This window comes from Narcine bancroftii, chromosome 7 (assembly GCF_036971445.1).
Source record: "Narcine bancroftii isolate sNarBan1 chromosome 7, sNarBan1.hap1, whole genome shotgun sequence".
Classification (NCBI taxonomy): domain Eukaryota; kingdom Metazoa; phylum Chordata; class Chondrichthyes; order Torpediniformes; family Narcinidae; genus Narcine; species Narcine bancroftii.
Window position 1 is genome coordinate 179,802,204 of NC_091475.1, and position 21,353 is coordinate 179,823,556.

General features: G+C 40.2%; 1 protein-coding gene across 1 annotated transcript in view; it reads right to left on the reverse strand.

The window, feature by feature from the left end:
- Nucleotides 1-391: 391 nt before the first annotated feature.
- Nucleotides 392-21,353, reverse strand: part of ubl3a (ubiquitin-like 3a) — a 67,825-nt gene continuing 46,863 nt past the window's right edge. Inside the window, exons 3-5 of the mRNA XM_069892524.1 lie at nt 13,943-14,029; nt 4,053-4,130; nt 392-2,038 (exon numbers count right to left, since the gene is read on the reverse strand). Coding sequence (XP_069748625.1) covers nt 1,986-2,038; nt 4,053-4,130; nt 13,943-14,029 — 218 coding nt within the window. The 3' untranslated portion in view covers nt 392-1,985. The remainder of the gene's footprint in view (nt 2,039-4,052; nt 4,131-13,942; nt 14,030-21,353) is intronic.

Here is a 21,353-nt window from a genome sequence, read left to right on the forward strand (position 1 = left end):
GATCAAGGCATACTATAGTGGTAAAGACGTATGATAGACCGCAGAGCCCACCTCACTGAAAAAAGGCAAAGGAGGAAAAACCCAACACCCAACCCCAACCAATTTTCCCCTGCAACCGCTGCAACCGTGTCTGCCTGTCCCGCATCGGACTTGTCAGCCACAAACGAGCCTGCAGCTGACGTGGACTTTTTACCCCCTCCATAAATCTTCGTCCGCGAAGCCAAGCCAAAGAAGAAAAGATATTTAATCTGCATCTCCGTGTAGCTGCTGTTATGCACAAGCAAAACAAATTTTAAATTATAAACTAATCAACAAGTTAGCAAGAAACCAACTTATCCAAAATACTTCTAGAAGCAGAGCCATGGAAATAATACCCAGTAGAATCAATGCATGAACTGCAATGTTTTATTTAGTTTACAGGAATAATCTATCAGTACAGGTTGCAGAAAGAAAATGTTCAGTGATATTTACAATCATTCCAAAACTTAGCTCTATACAAATTTTATCCTGATCAATGTGAACAATATTTTGTAACTATAGTTTGTAAAGCATAGTTAAAGCAATAAACTCAGTTAAAAAGAAATCAATTAAGATATGACTACGATCTGAAAGGACATACATATGCCATTGAGTTCAATCTGGGAAAATGCTTCCATTAGATAGAGAACACAGTCAACCTGCAACATTTTAAAGCTGCTAATGTTACTTACATGGGTACATTCTGTTATACTACAAGGTGACCTATATTTGTTAATAAGATCTATTCTCAGTGCTGTATAAGATTCTTATTAAATATATTCTACACATTTGTAATTCAGCTGGAAGGAACAACCTTCTCCACTGAAAAATATAAAAGCTTTATTTTTTTTTTACAGATTCAGATGAAAGTAGCTCATACTTCAGTGCTGTGCAAAATTCTCTAGGTTTTAATTAGCATCTCATTTGTAATTTTATACAAAAGGAAGGGAAGGCCGACATATAGACAAATTTGGGCCACTTTTGCACAATCGCAAGCACTACATACAGAAATGCAAATGAATACAACTCCTAAAATAGATATGATACAGAAAAAGAATAAGATGTGCTTGGCTTGATGAGCAACTTCAACATTATATTTCAAGTTTGTAATGAAGTTAGAAACTGTCCAGTTAATAGTAAGGTTATAAGTCAAAAACATTGATAGAGACAAGATGATTAATAGAACTTTCTACCACAAATACAGTAAACTATATTCAGCAGTAAGAAAGAGAAAAGCTTCAATAAAGCTTCCCCCTCTCTCATTAAGGCTACAAAATGCTTTGTGCAACAAATCAAGCCTTTGTCGGCAATGCTAAAATATTGCATAAAGAGAGAGAGAATCTTTGAAACCAAATCTATAAACTCTCAAACGTACAGGCACATCCTCTTCCACAATTCAATTCTGAAGAGTAGATATACTCCTACTTTAATAATTCTGAAAGTTGCAGGCTGTTCAGAGTTTGTGGAACCAAATTAATTAACTTCCATGTGTTTATTGTAATTTAAACTTTAAATCTGGCTTCAATATCTGGTTAAACAAGGCAACATTAACACTACGATCAGCAGTGCAAATTTTCCCCAAGAAGTGCGTGGGTTAAAAAAATAATCTAATATTTTTAAAAAAGCATTGATACATTTTTTAAATTCTGCACAGCATGGTTCTACAGAATGGGTTCAGTGGTGTAAGAATTCTTTAGATTAATTTTTCCTGTCCTTATATAGAAATAAATACAGAAATTATAAAAGGTGTAAGGAAATATCAGGCAAATTAACAAAAATTGCCACTATAACTGAAAGCTTTAAAGTAACCCAAACAGAAATGCTCCAGTTTTTAAATATTGTTTTCACGGATAATCAGATTCGTGTTTAAAAAGACTTCTTGAAGCAATGTTACTTCTTTTTTATACCAGCAGCATGAAAGACAAGGACTATATTACATCATTGTTAGCAGTAATAAGTAGAAGTATTTACAGAATGACACAACAATTACTCTCTCCAGTCTTTTCACGGTTCCTTTGACCTAGAAGCAATGAATAAAAGTTTCAGTGAGAAGAAAAAAATCATGAAAATGCTGTTTTCCTGTTTCACCTCTCCCTTCCCCTCCCCATAAAGGTTTTCATTTCCACATTATCTCCATCGAGTAACGAACAGCCAAACAATTCTTATACTGTCAGATTTGGGTGCAGAACAACAAGAGAATTAGCCCGATTTCACCTTCTTTAACCCTGCTACTGCTCACTTTTTAATTTTTTGGCAACTTCCCATTTACCTAAAGTTGAAATTGAATAAAGGCAAACTGTTCTGCAATACAAGTGGACAACCTACCAGGTTTGCTACTGTACCATGTGCCAATAAGATTAGAAATAGGTGGATAATGCATCTTAACACATGGCTAAAGACATGGTGCAGAAGGAAGGGCTTCAGATTTCTGGATCATTGGGCTCTCTTCCAGGGAAGGTGAGACCTGTTCCTATGGGACTGTTTGCATCTGAACTGGAGGGTAACTAATATCCTTGTGGGAAGGTTTGCTAGTGCTCCTCCAGAGGGTTTAAACTAGATTTGAAGGGAATGGGAACCAGAGTGCCAGAACAGATGGAGGAGTGGAGGAGGGAGACAATGATGTGAAAATTGCATGTAGCATTAGAAGTCAATGGGTTGTATGTGATGAAAATGTTCTCAGGAGTATCTATATCATGCAAGGAGTATTATAGGAAAGGCAGATGAGCATGTGGAATTATGACATTGTGGCCATTAGTGAAACTTGATTGCAGGAGGGGCAGGACTCGCAGCTCAATGTTTCAGGCAGACTAGAGGGGTCGTCTTCTGAGGCTATATGGGTGGAGCCGAGGAACGGGAAAGGTATGACCAGACGCTTGGGGTTGTATTATAGACAGCCCAATAGTCAACAAGAATTGGAGGAGCATATCAGTAAAGAGATAGCAGACATATGCAGGAAACATAAGGTTGTGAAAGTAAGAGATTTTAACTTTCCACGTTCTGTCTGGGACTCCCATACTGTAAAAGGGCTGGATGACTTGAAGTTTGTCAAATGTGTTCAAGAAAGTTTTCGAAATCAATATATTGAAAGTACCAACAAAAGAGAGTGCAATACTGGATCTCCTATTAGGGAATGAGACAGGACAGGTGACAAAAATATGTGTAGGGTAACATTTTGGGTCCAGTGATCATAATGCCATTAGTTTCAAGTTATGGAGAAGGATAGGTCTGGGTCCATTTAGATTCTAAATTGGAGAAATGCCAGTTGTGAGGAAAAATGTGCTGGATTATAATGCGGAAAATAGGATCAGCAAGTTTGCAGAAGACACTTAGATTGGAGATGTTATGGACAGCATCAGTGGTTTTCAAAGCTTGCCGAGGGATCTGGATTGCTGGAAAAATGGGCTGAAAAATGGCACATGTTATTCAATGCAGACAAGTGTGAGGTGTTTCATTTTGAAAGGACAAACCAAGAAAGAACATGCATGGCAAATGATATGGCATTGAGGAGTGCGGTAGAACAAAGGGATCTGGGACTACAGATACACAATTCCCTGAAAGTGGCATCGCAGGTAGATAGGGTTGTAAAGAGAGCTTTTGGCATATGATTCGGCAAAGACTAAAAGGGCCAAAGGGCCTGTTTATGTGCTGTAATGTTCTATGTTTCTAAACAAAGAGTTTAATATGTCAATTAAGATAATCATTAAAATAGAAATGAAGCTTATTTTTTTCCTTTATATCAATCAACTTGATCAATTCAGAATACAAGATCTATGGATAACAAAATGCAGCAAATAATTTGTGCTCTACAGGCAAGCATGGTCACAAAAATATGGTAATATTGAATGACCAGATAATCTGTTTTATCAACAAAAAGATAAATGGTTGTCAGAATCATTAACTTTGTTCAAACATGACACTGAATGTGGCTCCTATATCTACCAATAAAAGTTTATCTAAAAATAAACATTTTATTCCAATACTGATCACTAAATTATAACATTTTTTTTATTAAATGCAACCGAGTACGTTCTTACCCTGGGAATTTGGCTCCGGCAATGTTTCTCTTGCAACCAAATGCATCACAGTAGTTTTACCAAGGGGAAGCTTTAAAGCTGTAAATAAAATAGTCCATGATAATCATACAATTTGAAATCACATTATTCACCTCAATCTCCATTGAAACTACAACTGGTTAAAAAGGCACAAGAGAATCAAGCAAGTCAAGCATTTTATTATATTTTAATCTCATGTTATCTTCCACTGCATGATATTATTCTTCTAATTTGATGATTCAACACACCAAGTCATATTTGAAATTAATTCTCAAGAAACATTCAGATTTCAACCAACAAGAGGCAACTGGGCAAATGTCAACTATATCAAACAATGACACCTTGCCTCGACCTTCACTGGTAGAACCATCACTGAATTTTGCATCACCAGTATATTGGGTGTTATCATTGACCAGGAGGTATAGTGTACCAATCTTCTTCAGTCCAGAATGTTGATGATCTAGCATTCAATGACAGTGGTATCATAGAAAGTAAATTTAAAAGACAAATGCTTTGTCAACAAAGACTGAACTAGTCATGGAAAGAGAAGGATGAAATACAGACTTGATTTGAGAGTATAGGGTACAATAATGCTTCTCATTCGAAGTCCTACATGCCCATGGCGACTGCCATTAAGCTGAAGCATGGATCTTACAGAAGCAGGGGACAAGAACGTCTGAGAGCTGAGGCAGGTTCCTAGATGAAGCATGTCCATATAGTGGACCAAGAGTCAATAAGTGTGCTGGTACTGGCAATGGTGAAATTTTTTTGTCATATACCAAAACACAGTAAAAAGCATTGGTTTGTATCTTTCCAAGCAAGTCAACTCATACAACAGGTAGTGCACTATAATACTCCTTGCATGATATAGATACTCCTGAGACTGTTATAAGTCAAATAAGTAGTTAGAGCATCATGGAAAACATGATAGAAATGGGAATGTAGGAAAAGCACTGTGAGCATTGTTTCTGGTTGAGAACTGCGAGAGCAGGACTTGGAAGGAGAAGAGGAGGTTCTTGGGTTATTGGAAACTTTTTTGGGGAAGTGGGAACTAGAGGGGAACCAATATTCTGGCAGGGAGATTTGCTAATGCTGTTGGAGGGGGTTTAAACTAGATTTATAGGGGAGTGGGAACCAAAGTGAAGGGGGAGAGGAAGAGGAAGTTGGTGCCCAAATAGAGACAGGTGGTAGGGAGTCTATTGCTGCTGGGTTTTGGGGTCCCCTGGGCTCATAACAATCATGGATAAAGGATGATGTCATTGGGGTGTTCAATGTCCAAGGATACACAGAGTATCAACAGGAAAGACAGGTAAGCAGAGGTGATAGCGTGGCTCTATTGATAAGGAATAACATTAAATCATGAGAAAGAGTTAACATTGGATCAGAAGATACAGAATCATTGTGGGTTGAATTAAGAGATGGCAAGAGAAAAGGGCATCTAGAAAAACCTGGATGTGGACAACAAATTATAATAGCAAATAGAAAAGGCATGTCAGAAAGGCAATGTTACGGTAGTCATGGGGGATTTTAACATGCAAGTAGATCGCAAAAACCAGTTGGGACTGAATCTCAAGAGAGAGAGTTTGTAAAATGCCCATGAGATGACTTTTTGGAGCAGATGGTTGATGAGCCCACTAGGGGAACGGCTGTACTGGATTGGATGTTGTGTAATGCACCAGAGGCACTTAGAGTGCTTGGGGTAAAGGAACCTTTAAGGCAGTGATCACAACATGATTGAGGTTTAACAAGGAGAACCTAGACAGATGTCTCAGTATTTCATTGGAGTAAAAGGAATTAGAGTGGCATAAGAAAGGAATTGGCCAAAATAGATTGGATGGTTACATTAGTAGGGAGGTTGGCAGAGCACCAAGGGATGGAGTTTCTGTGAGAAATGAGGAAAGTGCAGAATAAATACATAGCAAGAAAGAGGAAACATGTGAATGGAAAAATGGCACATCTACACCTGACAGGGGAAGTCAAAGCGAATGTAAATGAAAAAGAGAGGACATACAAGGAAGCAAAAAAATAGTGGGAAGATAAAGGATTGGGGTTTATAAAAACTTGCAGAAACCAACTTAAAAAAAAATTCATATGGAGGGAAAAGATGAAGTATGAAAATAGACTAGCAAATAATATCAAAGAGGTTACAAAAGCTTCAAATATATAAAGAATAAAAGAGAGGTGAGAGTAGATATAGGACTCTACAAAATGACCCTGGGAAAATATTAATGGGAGACAAGAAGATGGCAGAGGAGCTAAATGAGTATTTAGTGATGTCTTTACTGTGGAAGACATTAGCAGTGTGCTAGATGCCCAAGGATATCAGGGAATGGAAATAAGTACAGTAACTATTTCAAGGGAGAAGGTGCTCAGAAAGCTGAGAAAGGGTAGATAAGAAAGGTAGGAGGAAGTCACAGAACAGGTGAGAGAGATTGGGGATGGAGTGGCAAGGTTGATGTACCACAAAGATACGCCTGCATATTAAGCCATAGTGGTTACAGATTATCTTAAAAATTATCCTTTTCTCCTCCACTTTTTATCTATTACTCAAATCTTTAAAAAAAATACAATGCCCAATACTAAGTCCCCAAAACTTTGAACAAACCTTTTGAAAAGCAATCCTCTTTTGTAAATTCATTGGTTATTTACCACACCTACTGTAACTTCAAAATAGCTTGATTGATCCCTTTCTCAAGTCTATTTAGATTATCCATGCTAATACATAACCCCCAATTCTTTTTTTTTTTTCCACACCATAAATCACATTAGCCATGATATACACTATTTCTTTTTCACACATATACAGTGACTTTTTCTCCCCCCCCCTTTCCTCCCAAACCACCCCCCCACCCCCCCCTCTCATCCATTTTAGGTATACAATCTAGGTTGCATTAAGCCAGTCAGACAATGTTGTCATTCAACAAAATTACACCAGAAATTCTACTGAGTCCATTCTTTTCTTTCCTTCTCCTTCCATCAACTTAGGTAATGTTTGTCCCCGGTAGGTTTTCGCTATTGTATTTAATGTAAGGCTCCTATACTTGTTCGAATATTTCAATATTATTTCTTAACCAATATGTTATTTTTTCTAATGGAATACATTTATTCATTTAAATTTGGTAGTTTCTTCCTTTTAATTTGGTTATGTATTCCATTAATATTTAAAGACATATAGTTCAGCGTAGCCCTTTTATATTTTGTTTATCTTCTCTTTCCGTTTTTCCATCATTACCTTTCCTCCTTTTCCATTTCTGTTTTCTTATTTTCAACTCTTTATAAGACAACATTCCTACAACATCTAACATTTTCCTTATTCTCCTATTTCTATCTTATTTATCCCCAATCTCCCCTTCACCTCCTGAGTTGTCCTTTATCCCTTGTCGGACAACCACATCTCCCCTCTCCATTTGGATTTGCGAATCCACTCGCAAGCGTCAACTGATTTTGCAGTGACCGCTATTTCCCCCCACCCCGCCTCCCCCAGAAAAGATTTCACTTTTCATATGTCACAAAGGTCCCTCTTTTAATTCCCTCCTTATTCTCTCTATTCCATTACCTTCCCTTATTAATTCTTGTCTATACTATCTATATTTTCCTCTAAGTACAGATACATTCATGTATGCTCATTGTCTCTATTCACTCTTATACCTCTTTACCTGCATACATATCAATCGTGATCATTTTTACTCTCATTACCCGTCTTCATCCCTCAGTCTATTTTTGTCTTTACCCACATACATATCAGTCGTGATCATTTTAACTCTCATTACCCGTCTTCCTCCCTCAGTCTATTTTTGTAATTGTTCTGCAAATTTTCGTGCTTCTTCTGGATCCGAGAATAGTCTGTTTTGTTGTCCTGGAATAAATATTTTCAATACCGCTGGATGCTTTAGTATAAATTTATACCCTTTCTTCCATAAAATCGCCTTTGCTGTATTGAACTCTTTTCTCTTCTTTAGGAGTTCAAAACTTATATCTGGATAAATGAAGATTTTTTGCCCTTTATACTCCAGTGGTTTGTTGCCCTCTCTTACTTTTTCCATTGTCTTCTCCAGTACCTTTTCTCTTGTAGTATATCTTAGGAATTTTACTACAATAGATCTTGGTTTTTGTTGTGGTTGTGGTTTAGAGGCCAATACTCTATGTGCCCTTTCTATTTCCAATTCTTGCTGTAGTTCTGGACATCCTAGGGTCTTAGGGATCCACTCTTTTATAAACTCCCTCATATTCTTGCCTTCTTCATCTTCCTTAAGGCCCACTATCTTTATGTTATTTCTTCTGTTATGGTTTTCCATTGTATCTATTTTTTGAGCTAGTAGTTCTTGTGTCTCTTTAGTTTTTTTATTAGATTTCTCCAATTTCTTTTTTAAGTCTTCTACCTCCATTTCTGCTGCTACTGCCCGCTCTTCCATCTTGTCCATTTTCTTTCCCATTTCTGTTAAGGTCATCTCCATTTTAATTATTTTCTCTTCTGTGTTGTTTATTCTTTTTCTTAAATCCTTAAATTCCTGTGTTTGCCATTCTTTAAATGACTCCATGTATCCTTTAATAAGAGCAAGTATATCCTTTACCTTGCCTATCTTTTCTTCTTCTATTTCACCATACTCTTCCTCTTCCTCTTCTTCTTCCTCTGGGTTGACCATCTGTTGTTTCTTTGTTGCCCTTTCCTCCTCTTCTTTCTTGTTTCTATTGTCTTCTGTGGTCTCTTCTTGCTGCAGGTGTTCTGCAGCTGTCGTTGCCGGCTGTGGAGATCGACTCCCCAGCTGGTCCCCCCTCCCGTCGGTGTGTTTTTTTTCATGCGCGGTTGCGCACTTTTACTCGGCTCTGCGAGCCATTTTTGTAGTCCATTATTTACCGACCTGAGGGAGCGGGTTTCTCTCTCCGCAGCGGGCCTCTTCGGACAGGTAAGGCCTTCACCTTTTTCCTCTGATATCGCAAAGATGGTAAGTTAACTGGCACACATTATGAGAAGCAAAGGAGATGAATTCTGTTAAAAACTTTTCAATTCCAGCACATGTTGGATCCTCACTTCTTTCCTAAAGTAAATCAATTGATAATCCAGTTATCAGGCATAAATTCAGAAAATTTTTTTGGATTTTGCAGTTTTTCTCTTTCAAGTCCTATTCTATCCAATCATCTCTTCCAACCTTCTTTACATGATTCTGCATTTCACGGATGGTATAGAAGGGGTACTGAGCATTTTAAAGATTTTTTTATTGATAACAGTTTTGCATCATTTGAATAACTTTCTGAAAAATATAACCTGCCAAATATTCATTTATTCAAATATCTGCAAATCAGGCATTTTCTTCACTCTCAGTTACCAAACTTCCCTGGAATATCTGGTATGAATAATTTTGATACGTTTCTTAGATTACAACTCTCACGCTAAGGGTTAATATCCGTTATCTATGATAAGTTGGCAGGTTTAAGACGTGTCCCTCTTGATAAAAGTCAAAACTACTTGGGAACAGGACTTGAACCTTTCACTGTCAGATGAGGTTGGGCATTCAATTTTAAAGTTGGTTAATTTTTCTTCCTTCTTGCCCGTCACTGTCCGTCTACAAAATTATGAGAGGCATAGATAGGGTGGACAGCCAGCGCCCAGGGCAGGAATAGCAAATGCCAGAGGATAAATGTACAAAGTGAAGGGAGGGAAGTTTAGGAGACATCAGGGGCAAGTTTGTTTTTTAAAAATATATAAACACAGAAAATTGTGGGTGCCTGGAATGCCTTGCCAGGGATGGTGGTGGAGGCTGTAACATTAGGGTATTTAAGAGACTCTTAGACAGGCATATCTGATGTTCCAGCATGCTAGCTTGAGTTTGTGAGCATCTTTTGAGGGGGAGGACGTGGAGGGGGAGGACGTGGAGGGGGAGGACGTGGAGGGGGAGGACGTTGAGGGGGAGGACGTGGACCTGTCCTCGGGCCTGCGCAAAGGAGCTTTTAGGTGGAGTGCAGTGCGCGCAGTACTGGCCCCACCCTTTACACCCATGGTTCGTGTGCCGTGGCCAAGCAAGCTGGGACGTGGCAGCGAGGTCCTTGGCAATCGAACAACTGAAAAGTGGCAAAGCAGCAGGTATGGATGGAATCCCCCCAGAAGTCTGGAAGGCTGGCGGCAAAACTCTGCATGCCAAACTGCATGAGTTTTTCAAGCTTTGTTGGGACCAAGGTAAACTGCCTCAGGATCTTCGTGATGCCACCATCATCACCCTGTACAAAAACAAAGGCGAGAAATCAGACTGCTCAAACTACAGGGGAATCACGTTGCTCTCCATTGCAGGCAAAATCTTCGCTAGGATTCTACTAAATAGAATAATACCTAGTGTCGCCGAGAATATTCTCCCAGAATCACAGTGCGGCTTTCGCGCAAACAGAGGAACCACTGACATGGTCTTTGCCCTCAGACAGCTCCAAGAAAAGTGCAGAGAACAAAACAAAGGACTCTACATCACCTTTGTTGACCTCACCAAAGCCTTCGACACCGTGAGCAGGAAAGGGCTTTGGCAAATACTAGAGCGCATCGGATGTCCCCCAAAGTTCCTCAACATGATTATCCAACTGCACGAAAACCAACAAGGTCGGGTCAGATACAGCAATGAGCTCTCTGAACCCTTCTCCATTAACAATGGCGTGAAGCAAGGCTGTGTTCTCGCACCAACCCTCTTTTCAATCTTCTTCAGCATGATGCTGAACCAAGCCATGAAAGACCCCAACAATGAAGACGCTGTTTACATCCGGTACCGCACGGATGGCAGTCTCTTCAATCTGAGGCGCCTGCAAGCTCACACCAAGACACAAGAGAAACTTGTCCGTGAACTACTCTTTGCAGATGATGCCGCTTTAGTTGCCCATTCAGAGCCAGCTCTTCAGCGCTTGACGTCCTGCTTTGCGGAAACTGCCAAAATGTTTGGCCTGGAAGTCAGCCTGAAGAAAACTGAGGTCCTCCATCAGCCAGCTCCCCACCATGACTACCAGCCCCCCCACATCTCCATCGGGCACACAAAACTCAAAACGGTCAACCAGTTTACCTATCTCGGCTGCACCATTTCATCAGATGCAAGGATCGACAATGAGATAGACAACAGACTCGCCAAGGCAAATAGCGCCTTTGGAAGACTACACAAAAGAGTCTGGAAAAACAACCAACTGAAAAACCTCACAAAGATAAGCGTATACAGAGCCGTTGTCATACCCACACTCCTGTTCGGCTCCGAATCATGGGTCCTCTACCGGCACCACCTACGGCTCCTAGAACGCTTCCACCAGCGTTGTCTCCGCTCCATCCTCAACATCAATTGGAGCGCTCACACCCCTAACGTCGAGGTACTCGAGATGGCAGAGGTCGACAGCATCGAGTCCACGCTGCTGAAGATCCAGCTGCGCTGGATGGGTCACGTCTCCAGAATGGAGGACCATCGCCTTCCCAAGATCGTATTATATGGCGAGCTCTCCACTGGCCACCGTGACAGAGGTGCACCAAAGAAAAGGTACAAGGACTGCCTAAAGAAATCTCTTGGTGCCTGCCACATTGACCACTGCCAGTGGGCTGATAACGCCTCAAACCGTGCATCTTGGCGCCTCACAGTTTGGCGGGCAGCAGCCTCCTTTGAAGAAGACCGCAGAGCCCACCTCACTGACAAAAGGCAAAGGAGGAAAAACCCAACACCCAACCCCAACCAACCAATTTTCCCTTGCAACCGCTGCAATCGTGTCTGCCTGTCCCGCATCGGACTGGTCAGCCACAAACGAGCCTGCAGCTGACGTGGACTTTTTACCCCCTCCATAAATCTTCGTCCGCGAAGCCAAGCCAAAGTAAAGTAAAGACAGGCATATGCATGGAGGAAAAGTGTAGGGTTACAGGGTAGGGAGGGTTTAGTACTATTTTTTAAGGAATATATGGGTTGGCTCAACATTGAGGGATGAAGGCCCTGTGCTGTTCTATGGCTAAGCTAGGTTATGAAATGAAATATAAAAGTCAAATGTAAAGGCAGAATAGAGCAAGATCAAAGAAATTTAGTATCAAGTGAAATATTTGTGAAATTTATGGACTAACAGTGAGGAAGGAGAAGAGTAGCATGTAGTTGAGATGATAAGCAGCAAGATGTAAGCAGGTGTTCTCAATTAGTTTACGTAGATTGGAGATAATGAGCATTGATGTGGCATAAAAACAAACTTTAGCAACAAAAGAAGAACAGCAAGCTGGAGATCATGGAGAGCTGAATCTGGATAAACTGCTGGAGGAAATCATTGGGTCGAACAGCATCTGTAGAGGAAAAAGGGATAGTCAGCAGTTCAAGCTGAAACCCTGCATCAGGACTGAAAGTGTGAATGGGTGCTAGCTAGTATAAAGAGCTGAGGGTCAGGGGTAAAGCAGGAGCTAGCAAGCAGTAGGTGAATTCAATTTAGGAGGGATTGATGGGCATATGGAACCAGCTGGGGGAGGAAAGGGTGTAGATAGTGACAAGGGCTGGCAGATGATAAAGGACTGCAGATTATGCAATCTGATAACAAAGGGAAGATGACAGGTGAAACAAAAAAAGGGAGGGTGGGCAGATGGAAGGAATAGGTGAGCTAGTGGAAGATGTGTGGGTGATGGGCAAATGGAACCAGGTGAGGGAGGGGAAGGAATGAGTCATGAAAGTTTGTCATATACACAAGTACAATGTACAGATGCACCAAAATTCTTGCTGCATCCAAACACTCGAGGCAGAATATGATATACTGTTCCTCTAGATTGGGATTGGCCTCACTCTGTCGGTGACAGCAGCGGGCAGACAGGTGGGTGTGGAAATGGGAGTGGAATTAAATGGCTTGCAACCAGGAGTTCCAGCTGGCCATTTGATAGAGTATTGTTGAGCAAAGCGGTCGCCAAGTCTGCAACTGTTCTCACAGAAATGTAATAAAAGAGATTGGAGGCAGTACATGCAAATCTGTTCCTTACCAAAGATCCTGTTTAGGTCTGTGGATGAAAGTGAAGGATGAGGTATGTATTATATACAAGTGTTGCATCTTCTAAGGTTTCAGGGTAAAGTGACTTGAGAAAGGAAGGGATGGATGTAGAGGAATCATTTTGAGCAGCCCTACGCCGGATGGGAGCCACAGCACATTGAAGTAAAAGCTGGCTTTCTTTTCACCTCAAAAGCAAGCTCCAGTTGTTTATTTAAAGGTAGTGGATGAATTGAGATGTTGTAAAACCAGTTAATTGCCTTGTTACTTCTGCCAAATGCCATATATACATCTGGAATGGAATAGCAAAAAAGCATTGGATGGTAGCAGTGTTTAGCTTTATTTATCGCACTTGTTTTAAGCTCTGGGGAGGTTTAATTACATTGAAGGTGGTCCATGCATGGTTCTGTTGTTTGACTCCTGGAAGAACCAATGGAGGAAGAAGAAACAAACATTTAAGACTACAGCATGGAAAAAACAACAGCTATTGCAGTCAACAGAACATCACAAAACAGAAAAGTAATGAACCATATACCTGCTACATCACTTTTCTGTGTTTGCTATTGAAAATAATTCTTGAGTCAAGAGAATATTCTAGCAATGGACTTATAATGTGCAATAAAATTCAGTTCTGAGTTAGATAAACTATAAACTTTACTGCACAATACAAATGTAAAAGGCCTGCAGTCAGTTATCCACAAGTATTCGTCACAGCAAAAGCAAAGACAGGATACTGTGTCATATATTTAAACCTCAGTTCAATTGTGAAGATTTAGAGAAATAAATATTTAGATAAAAACATTTAATTCAACATTTATGCTGACCGCCAGTATTAATATTTCTGAGAAATTTTCATCAATGATGTGCGACCTTTGCTAATCTTTTACCTTCTTGCATACTATCGAGTATATTAGATTTCTTACCTCCTAGAGTGACATTTCCATGTAGAAATCTCCCTTGGTAGATGAGCCTAAGAATACTTGGACTGCTGACCAATTCGTCCTCCCAATCTTAAAGACAGATAAATAGCCGTTTTAATCTACGAGATTTAGAAAAAAGTACTGAAGTAGCTCTGAGTGACGTCTTTTATTACTGTCCCAAAGGTCTGTTTGTGTCTTTTCAATCAGTCTGCTGACATTGACGGCTGACCACACCATTTTCATCAAATACTTCTTCACTGTACAGCTGAATGGCACCTCAATTTCACTGTTTTATTGATGTCTACCAAACAAAGAGAGCATATACTTTAATTCACGCACCCAATTATTTAGCTCTCATCTTCCTCAGAAAGTGATCTTTGGCTGCTTTTTGAATCTATGGGTAGACACTCAAGACTATCACACTAAAACATGGCAAAATATCCTAATGGCAGCCCACTTTACATCACCATTACCTCTCCTGACCATTCCACTATCATTTATTTGTCAGACTGCTCTGCAGATGAACAGAAATTTTCTCAGACTATACGCCGGGAAAACAACAGTCTGCTCTTTGCCTGGAAATGATCTGGATTAATGATCTGGATGATGGGGTGGTAAATTGGATCATTAAGTATGAGGATGATACTAAGATAGGCGAAGCTGTGGATAGTGAAGAAGGGTTTCAAAGCTCGCAGAGGGATTTAGGCCAGTTAGAAGAGTGGACTGAAAGATGGCAGATGGGAGCTTAATGCAGATAAATGTGAGGTGTTGCATTTTGGTAGGGCTAAAAAATAGGGCATATATGGCAAATGGTAGGGCATTGAATAGTGCAGAGAACAGAAGGATCTAGGAATAATGGTACATAGTTCCTTGAAGGTGAAGTCACATGTGGATAGGGTGGTGAAGAAAGCTAATGTTATGTTGGCTTTTATAAATCAGACCATTGAGTATAGGAGCTGGGATGTTATGTTAAAATTGTACAAGGCATTGGTGAGGCCCAATTTGAAGTTTTGTGTGCAGTTTTGGACACCAAAGATTAGGAACGATATCAACAATTTGGAGAGAGGGCAGAGAAGAATGTTGCCAGGATTACAGGGTTTAAGTTATATGGAAAGGTTAAATAAGTTAGGTCTTTATTCTTTGGAGTGTAGAAGGTTGAGAGCTGATTTGATTGAGGTATTTAAAATTATTAGGGGTTATTGATAGAGTGGACGTGATGAGCTGAGAGTTAGCAGGCAAAAGTTTAGATGAAACATGAAGGGGGGTTTCTTTACTCAGAGAATCATGCGTGTTTGGAATGTGGTGGATTCAAGCTCAATTTTAACACTTAAGGAGAAGTTGGATATGCATATGGATGGGAAAGGAATGGAGGGTTATGGGTTGAGTCTAGGTCAGTGGGGTTAGGTGGGAGAAAGTGTTCACTATGGTCTAGAAAGGCCAAGTTAGCTTTTTTCTGTGCTGTAATTGTTATATGGTTATTTGGAAATGGTTTAAAACTGATCCAGACTGTTTGAAACCGTGGTATCATATCCCAGTTTAAATATCCCTTTAGTTTTTAACTCTCTGACCACTGGGAAAAAAGACTACGACTACTTACTTTAGCTCTGCCCCTTGATATTATACACCTGTGCATGGCCAATCTTCAGCCTCCTAGGTTCCAGGGAGAAGTCCCAGCCCATCATTATAACTCTCGCCTTCTGTCCTGGTAACAACCTTGTAAATCTTTTCTGCACTTTTTCCAGCTTAATGACATCTTTCCTATAATTGAATAACTACAACAACACAATATTTTAAGTATGATCTCACCTTATACAACTGTACCATGACCTCCCAACTTGTACTTAATGCCCTGAACAATGAAAGCAAGCACGCCAAAAGCTTTCTTCACTGCCCTGTCTACCCATGTCATCATTTTCAGGAAAGTATATACCCTTAGGACCCACTGTTCTACAACATTCTCCAGGATCCTACCATTATTGTACATATCCTGCCCCAGTTTAACACCTCACATTTTTCCATCTCCCATTCCTTGGGCCATTTTCTGAGTCCATTTAGATCCTGTTCTAATCTCAGATAACCTTCTTCAACTTTATCACCAATGTTGGTGATATTCACAAACTTACTTCCTTTTTAAAATATTTAACATACAAACTTACATACAAAATTTTAGGAAAATATGTCATCTCATATACATACAAGTATGAAAAAATTGATGGAACTATTAGACAGTTCCTTGATCCACGTGAGAAACAAGTTATTGAATTAATCTATGATAACCATGATGAAACCCATATTTGCCAAATTAATCCAAATAAAAATTGATAAAAAGAAAAAAGAAAACAAACAAAAAAAATCTGAAAATGAAATCTAATTCACCTCCTCCCTGTAATCAGATCAGATAGTGACCTCGAGACATCAGACAGAGAATCTCCAGAACATTGAAAATTCTTTATTCTTCCAATCATGATTGTGTTCTAAGAATGGGTCCCACATCTTTACAAATTGAAACTTCCTATCTTTAATGTTGTATCTAATTTGTTCTAAACTTAAATAGGACATTACATCATGTAACCACTGTGTGTGTATGGGTAGGTGAAAAGTCATCTTTCCTGTTCAATAAAATTGCTCATTTGGTATCAGCGTGGTACAGGCTAAAACTTTGTCCTGAGTTTTCGACAGAAGTATATCTGGTTCATGTGAAAAACCAAACAAAGCAATTAATGGACATGGTTCTATTTTGATCTTAAAAATCTTAGATAAAGTTTGGAAAATGTCTTTCCAAAATCTCTCTAAATTTGGGCACTCCCAAACATATGGATCAGTGAAGCTTCACAAACTTACTAAGCTTGCTAATTACACCTTCAGACCAGTCATTAACATAGATGGCAAATAGTGTTCACAGGCCATGATAGCAACCCACCACTTTCCACTCTAGACTGGGCTAAAGATTATGCAAATTGTCTGCCAGGATCCCTGTAATATCTTCTCTAACTTCCTACAATGCCCTTGAAGACACTTAATCAGGCCCTAGGGATTATTCTACCTTGAAACACTTTTTGCTTGTAAATTGTTGCTCAAAACCTACTTATCCATTTGACCAAGTTTTTGACAGGTTTTCCAATAGTTCTGCATTTTTTGTTGGATAATGTTCCTACTATTTTAAAGGCATTACATAAATGGAAGTAGTAATCATCAAGTCTAATGAAATACTGTTTAAAAATAAGACATGGTGAATAACAGAAAAAATTATGTACATCATCAAAATAACAATGTGCATCTCACCAATATCACTCAAAATAACACAAATCTACATTGGAGGGTATTACAGCCAGATAAGCAAAAGTTTAGGCAGGGAGACAGCTACAAGTGGCTTGGTGGAGGAGGTGAAATATAATTTGTTTTCGTTGGCAATAGAGAGGAGCACAAAATAAATTCTAGACAATATGGCCTTAGCAGCTGAGGATAGAACTTTTTAATGAAGCAATTAAACACAGATTCTAAGCAGACATAACTGAAGGAGCAAATATCAAGGATCACAAATCTGTTCAGAATTAATTGAAACACGAAAGACTGCATATGCAGTGATTGAAGTAAAAACAATGCTGGATAAATTCAGCAGGTTAAACAGCATACTTTATATAGCAAAAAATAAAGATACGTAACCAACGTTTGATGGTTGAACCTTTCATCAAAGTATGTGCAAAATGTAGGCAAGTGCCTGAATAAAATAGTGAGGGGGTGGGGAGGAATGCAGGCCCACAGGCAAGAAGGAATAGGTGGATAAGGGAGGGAGGGCACAAAATAAAACAAAGGGAAAAGGAGATAACCCTGTGAATAAAGAAAGGGATAAAGAGCTGGAAGAAAGGAGACAAAGACAAAGGCACATGATCTGGGGAAAGGGGGGGGGGCAAACTGCCCTCCCAAATTTGAACAAAACAGTGGGGAAAATTCAGGCAAAGCAAGAAGAAGAAGAAAGAAAAAAAATGGGACAGAGAAAGCATCTGAAATTCTATGGCGAGGGGTGGGGTGGGGAAGTCACTGAAATCCACCGTCGCCTTGACTCATTCCAGACTATCGCTGGATATATCTGTGGTCCCCCCAGAGTGACTGACTCTCCTGGTTATACCCATATCCAGCGCTACCATTAGGTGACCACAGGTGGGGGGTGCAGTCAGGGTTGGACAAGTTCAGTCAAGTGTGGCTACGTGTTCGCGGAGTGATCCAACCAACACATAGCGATCAGGTAAGGCTTTATCTTTTTGGGGAAGGTGCTTTCTGGTGAGTAATGGGCTCGAGGAGGGCAACGGGATATCAGATCCCTGAGGTAGGGGGGCGGGGGTGCAAATACCCTTGCTCTGGCCTGGCCACATTGGCTCTGTGCTGGGTTGCTGGAGCTCAGTGCATCCCTCCCCACCTCCCCGTGGTCTCTGCTCTGCTTCCCCCCCCCACCCCCACCATCCCCACTCCTCCCTCCCTACTTCTCCCTCCCTACTTCTCCCCAGTCTGTTTCTCACTCCCCAGTTCCCCTTCCCCCCACTGGTCCCCACTTCCTCTTACCCCACCCTCCAGTCCCCAGGCACAGTGCAGGCCCTATGTAAAATTTTGGGCAAATCAACTCCTCTGTCCCCCTTAACCAGATTCTACATATGCCTATAGACAGAGGGATAGGGAAGAGTGTGAGAACAGGATGGTCTAGCAGAAATTGGAGAAGTCAATGTCAATGGCATGGGAGTGGGGCACAGAAGTGAAATAGTTGGTCACTGGGAGATCCTTGTCATTGATGTGGACAGAGAGAAGGTGCTCAGTGAAGGGACATCACAGCGTGCATCCAGTCTCTCCAATGTTGAGAAGGCCACAACTGGAGCACTGGATGGAGTAGATGATTCCCACTGATTCACAAGCATTGCTTCACTCAGAAGGATTGTTTGGGGGGCCCGAATGGTGGTGAGGGAGGAAGTGTGGGTGCAAGTGTGGCACTTGCTGCAGTCACAGGGAAAGATGTCAAGTGGTGATTAATGGGAAAGGATGAGAAGCCAGGGAGTCAGAGAGGGTGCAGTCCCTTCGGAAAGCGATGGGGGGGGGGGTGGGGGGGGAAGATGCGTTCGGTGATGGGACTATGTTTGCAGGTGATGCAAATTGTTGGTGTGGAGGTTGGTGGGGTAGTAGGGGAATTCTGTTCTTGTTGCATCACAGGGCAGAGGGAGTCAGGGCAGATGAGCAGGAACTGGAGGAGAAGCAGGTAAGGGGTGGCTGAATTGATGGTGGTATAGGGGAAGCCAAATTTTTTGAAGGAGGACATCTTAAATGATCTGGAATAGAAGTCCTCATCTTGGGAGCAGATGAATTGTAGAGAATGACAGGAGTTGGGGGAGACCATAAAAGAATTTAAAAATAAGGAAGAAATTTAACTTCATAAGAAACTACAGGTCCTGGAAATCCAAAAAAACCCCAAAAAATGCTAGAAATAATTAGCATGTCGGGCAGCACCTGCATTAAAGAAAAACTTAACATTCCAGTTTCTAGTCCAAGTTTCTTTTTCCGCAGCTGTTGCCTGGCCTGATCACTTCTAGCATTTTCAATTTTTATTTAATATTATGGTGCTGTTTAATGGGGTGCCAATGCACTAATACACGTGTGAATTTTATTATCTCTTCAAACTTATCAAAGGCAAAAATAGAGTGGCCTCATTGAGTGCATTAGAATAGATATAGATAGAGAAAACAAATGGAAACAAATTGGTTTAGCTGTTGAGACCAAATTGCACAATGGTAGATGTCAGAATAAGTGGGCCTACATGATGTCACTTAGACATGGGACAAACGTCAATCTGATTTCAATACTGCTCCTCAGATAGGCAAGTCAATCTAAAGAAACAGACCCCAAAGACCCCACTTTGCTCTAAGCATGATTAAAAGCACAGTGATACGATAGGTTTCATAGGAGATCTCCAGCTCTAGCATCCTAGATTCTATTCTGACCTCTGGTGCTCTATGGAGTTTTCACATTCTCCCCCTGAACATGTAGGATTTTTCCCCAAGTGTACTGTTTCCTCCCAAATTCCAATGATATGCTGTTTTTTTTAGGTTAATTTACTAATACAAATTTCCTTACTGCAAGTGAATGGTGGGAGAATCAAAAAGATCTTGGTTGAAATGATTGTAAAAAGAACCAGGATAGATTTATTGGGCTAAATGGCCTCCAATATCTTCAGAAAATATATATTGTTCTCCTGAATGCTGTTAAACATTGCAGGAAAATGCCATTCAGTAAAGTTAGGGGTATCCTAAAATGGCTAAAGCAAACACCTAAAAAGAGTTTGAGTTAAAGAATTCTATAGAAAAGAAACACATCTTTTGCCTCAGCTCGTAAACACCAACTAAGATAGTCCCTTTTGCCCGTGTTCAGTCCTTAGGCCTCAAAATCTATTTGATCATTATATTATCCATGTACCTGTCTAAATATTTTTTGAACACTGCATTTGTTCCTACTTCCACCTATTTCTTTGGAAGCTCATTCCATATATCCCACACTCTCTGTATTCTCACACTCAAGACCCTTTGAAATCTTTCTCTTGACACCTCAAATCGATGCCCTCAAGTTTTAAATTCCCCTACCCAAGGTAAAAGTTTACAACTATTTATCTTATCTTATTTATGATTTGATAAACCCCTACAAAATCCACACTTGGAGTATTATGCTCATTTCTGGTCATCTCTTTCCAGGAAGTATGTAGCAACTTTAGGGAGGGCACAGAGCAGATTTACCAGGATATTGCCTGCATTGGAGAACATGTCTTATGAAGTAAGGTTAACAGAAAAAAGGCTTTTCTCTTTGGAGTGACAAAGGATGAAAAGTGACTTAGTGATAATATAAGATTATGAGAGGCAATAGATATGGTGGATAGTCAATACCTTTGCTTTGGGCGATAATAGTAAATACCAGAGGAGAGTAAAGGAATGTTTGGGGGAAGAGGACAGATACAAGTGTTTTTTTTTAAATATATGCACAGTGGTGGGTGCTTGGAATGCACTGTCAGGTGTAAAGGAGGAGGCTGGAACAATAGGGACATTTAAAATACTCATTATAGGCTCATTGATGCAAGAAAAAATAGAGTTATGGGTTTGAGTTAGGGAAGGATTAGATTTTTGTGGTGTAGGTTTATATAGGTTGACACAACATTTTAGGCCAAAGGGCCTGAAATGTGCTGTAGTGTTCTATGACCTACTCTAGGTTTCTATGCTTCCAGAAGAAAAACTCCTAGCCTGTCCACTTTTGAATTTTCAGCCTACCACCAGTACTGATAACATTCTTGTTAAACGTATCTGCACCCTTTCCAGCTTAATGATATCTATCCGAAAGTTGAGTGAGCAACAAAACTAAGCACAATGTTCCAAATTTGGTCTCACCAACATTT